Consider the following 3,497-nt stretch of genomic DNA (forward strand, 5'->3'; position numbering starts at 1 on the left):
GCAATGCTAAACACTTCTAAATGCCTAAAAAGCGATAACAGGAAGGCTCAGTAGTTTATTGAGGTTCCTAGAGAACAAACTGACACTTACATGGGCTCAGTATTGGAACACAGGAACTTATACAAGTACAAAATTGCATAATTGTGTTGTTAAAAGTCTCATTAACATCTACTCATGATTTACTTTCCCTGGCCACACAAAATTATGTGGCGGGCCAGATTTGGCCCCCGGGCCGCCACTTTGACGGATGTGGCCTAAATTCCCATTATTGAGGTCTGCTTGGCAACAAGTTGATACCTAAACATTGGACATAGTGTTTTTTTTGGTTGATGGACAAACTGCCTCCATTCCTCAACAGAAACAACAAATTTCATGAGAAATATTCTTAATAATCATTAACTAAGCATATATTTTTGTTGAATTTGAAGTCACGTTTTGTCATAGCCCAATAAAGCAGTTGCTGTGCTGTTATCTTTTATTTGATATAAAAAGCCAGTGGCCATATGCTTTTTGTATTTTAATGCAAATGGAAGATTGTTCCTGTTTTAGTCTTTCATGTCGCACGAGAGTCATGGAAAAAAGCAACAAGTTGGCCCTGGAAAGCAAAACTTTCCGTCTTGGTGGCGTCTAAAGGCAGACACGGAAAACTCATTGGGTCCCCAAACACCTCCAAAAGTACTCTCCTTTAGTCTTAATTGTGGAAAGAATGGATAACATAAATTATGTTATGTATTTGCCTACATTTATCAGATATGACTGCAATCTGATTGGTATTTTTGGTAATGGCTTAATTATTGACACTCTCCCAGTAGTAGACACTTTCATATATTAACATTAGACTTAAAGATTAAACTACTTTCCAAATGCTGTAATTAAGTAAAACGATTCTGATATTTACCTAAATACAAAAATCCAAAGTATATTATAAAAAAAATATAAAATGTTATAAATAAATGTGAGCTGCAATACTCTGACATCTAGTGGACAATATGAGCAATTGTTTAATTTATTTGCAGGCGCTGTAAACTCAAAATAAAATTGAATACATTATTGGATGGGGATAAAATAGATATGAATAAAAAAATAATGAGTCATTGTAATGACAATTTAAAAAGAAAATGGGCTTTCCTACTCATCCAGGAGATCCCAAACATAAGTATTTTTCACGTCTTAAAAATGAAAATATGCCAAAATTGTTTAGATAACTTTATTTTATACACGATTTGCTAAAATTAGTCCAAAGTGCTGCTTAATAATTTGACACGGAACTCTTAAACAAGAACCATTTTCTTCACGTTTCATTTGAACGGGACACACTCTTTTTGTGTTACATTGATTCATTTTCGTCTAGGAACAAACTTTCATTTTTAATTAAACAACGTTTGCAGACTTATTTCTTTATTCGCCTGTTTAAAAACAAACATTTAATGGATGACGAAGAGGAGAAAAAGGATGGTGAAGCTGTTGCACCTTCGGTTGTTGATCGTTACTATACACGATGGTACAGAGCTGGTAAATATAAATTAAATTATCCTCGTGGTCGATGTTTATACGGAAAGTGAAACGGCGTAATTATGATTAAAGTCCAAGCTGTATTATATATTTTTAACAATATAATTGTGTGAACGTCTCTTTTCATTATTGACACTATAATTGCACTACTATACTACATAATGGGGATGGTAGGTTTAGTAATAATATATCGTAGTCATTATTTAATTAATGTGTCCTTGACATTAATAGATATGAAGGGAAATCCCTGTGAGGACCACTGCATCCTTCAACATTCAAACAGGTAACTATTGCTCTTTATTCATATTTGATTAAACAAAGCATAGATTTGAAAAGAAATGTAATTTTATCATAAATTGTTTTATGTCTGGGCCCGGTGGAGCAAGTGGTTAGCGCGTCTGCCTCACAGCTCTGAGGCCCTGGGTTCGAATCCAGGTCGGTCCAGCTGTGTGGAGTAATGCATGTTCTCCCTGGGCCTATGTGGGTTTCTTCCGGGTACTCCGGTTCCCTACTACGTTCCAAAAACATGCATAGTAGGCTGATTGGACATTCTAAATTGCCTCTTAGTATGGATGTGAGTGTGCATGGTTGTCCGTTTTAAGGTGTGCTCCAGCACCCCGCGACCCTAATGAGGTTCAGAAAATGAGACGAAATTATTTCATGGCTGTTTTCTCTCTCTAGGATATGCGTCATCACTTTGGCCGAGACGCACCCGCTGCTAAAGAAAGGACGGATCATCTCAAAGATTGATTACCAAATTAGTAATGGGTGTAGCCGCTTGAATAATAAAGTATCTGGAAAGTCCAAGCGGGTAATTTTATGCACTTTCAATGTTTATTTCGCATTCGTAGGCTGGATTTTTAACTCCCTTTTTGTTTCCGTCTACCAGGGAGGTCAGTTCCTCACTGAATTTGCTCCACTGTGCCGGATAACGTGCACGGACACAACTGAATTCACTGTATACAGGTGAGTCCTTTATTTTTGGATTCCACATTCTTATGTTTTGGATTTTATTGGGTTCAAATTTGTCTATTTGGCAGCTGCATCAGAGGACGTCTCCTGGAGGTCAATGAGAATATTCTTGAAAGGCCTGCTCTCTTACAGGAAAAGGTAACTAAACCTAATAAAAATGACTACGGCCGGGTACCATCTCGTATGCTCGTGTCTCAAAATGTTCTTGTATTTTAAGGCAAAAATGTGCTCAGAATTTTCCTCGTATCTCAAATTTTTCCTATTTTAGCACACTCGTATGTCAAGGTATTACTGTACTGTGATATTTGTGTGTGCAGCCATCCACTAATGGATACATCGCAGTCATTTTACCCAAGTTTGAAGAGAGCAAAAGCATTACAGAAAACCTTCTGAACAGATCTGATTTTGAAAAGCTCGTCGCCAATCGGGAAGGCCCGCAGATGGTGCCAATAAAACCGTTGTGAAGCAGGTTTGCAAGAATCAGATCTGCCTCTGAAGTCGCTTAAATGGCATTTTAGTACTTCAGAATGGGATTGTTTAGTTGAATATACATATATATGTATATGTATACATATACGTATGTGTGTACGTATATATGTATACGTATACTTATATATGTGTATACGTACATGTGTGTATATATATCTCTCTCTATATATATACACAAACATACATGTAAATGTATGTGTATATATGTATCTATATATCTCTCTCTATATATATACACAAACATACATGTAAATGTATGTGTATATATGTATCTATATATCTCTCTCTATATATATACACAAACATACATGTAAATGTATGTGTATATATGTATCTATATATAGATCAATATATACATACATATGAATGTGTATATGTATACATATATGTGTATATGTGTATATATATATATATATATATATATATATATATTTATATATATATATATGTATATGTATATGTATATGTATATGTATATGTATATGTATATGTATATGTATATGTATATGTATATGTATATGTAT

At 34.8% G+C, this 3,497-nt stretch overlaps 1 protein-coding gene across 1 annotated transcript; it reads left to right on the top strand.

Moving 5' to 3' along the window:
- The first annotated feature begins 1,300 nt into the window (after positions 1 to 1,300).
- Positions 1,301 to 3,244, top strand: abitram (actin binding transcription modulator). Its single transcript, XM_077743712.1, has 6 exons — positions 1,301 to 1,512; positions 1,744 to 1,795; positions 2,194 to 2,323; positions 2,402 to 2,478; positions 2,553 to 2,622; positions 2,802 to 3,244. Exons 1-6 carry the CDS (start codon positions 1,428 to 1,430, stop codon positions 2,946 to 2,948), a joined length of 561 nt encoding a protein of 186 aa, XP_077599838.1. The 5' UTR covers positions 1,301 to 1,427; the 3' UTR covers positions 2,949 to 3,244.
- The last annotated feature ends 253 nt before the right edge of the window (positions 3,245 to 3,497 follow it).

Source organism: Stigmatopora nigra, chromosome 21 (assembly GCF_051989575.1).
Source record: "Stigmatopora nigra isolate UIUO_SnigA chromosome 21, RoL_Snig_1.1, whole genome shotgun sequence".
Taxonomy (NCBI): domain Eukaryota; kingdom Metazoa; phylum Chordata; class Actinopteri; order Syngnathiformes; family Syngnathidae; genus Stigmatopora; species Stigmatopora nigra.

Excerpts from the sequence above, each read along its gene's own strand:
- abitram (XM_077743712.1), top strand. The coding sequence starts at position 1,428 with ATGGATGACGAAGAGGAGAAAAAGGATGGTGAAGCTGTTGCACCTTCG. Across the intron at positions 2,479-2,552 it reads ACTGAATTCACTGTATACAG|CTGCATCAGAGGACGTCTCC; the intron begins GTGAGTCCTTTA and ends TCTATTTGGCAG. Across the intron at positions 2,623-2,801 it reads CTGCTCTCTTACAGGAAAAG|CCATCCACTAATGGATACAT; the intron begins GTAACTAAACCT and ends TTGTGTGTGCAG.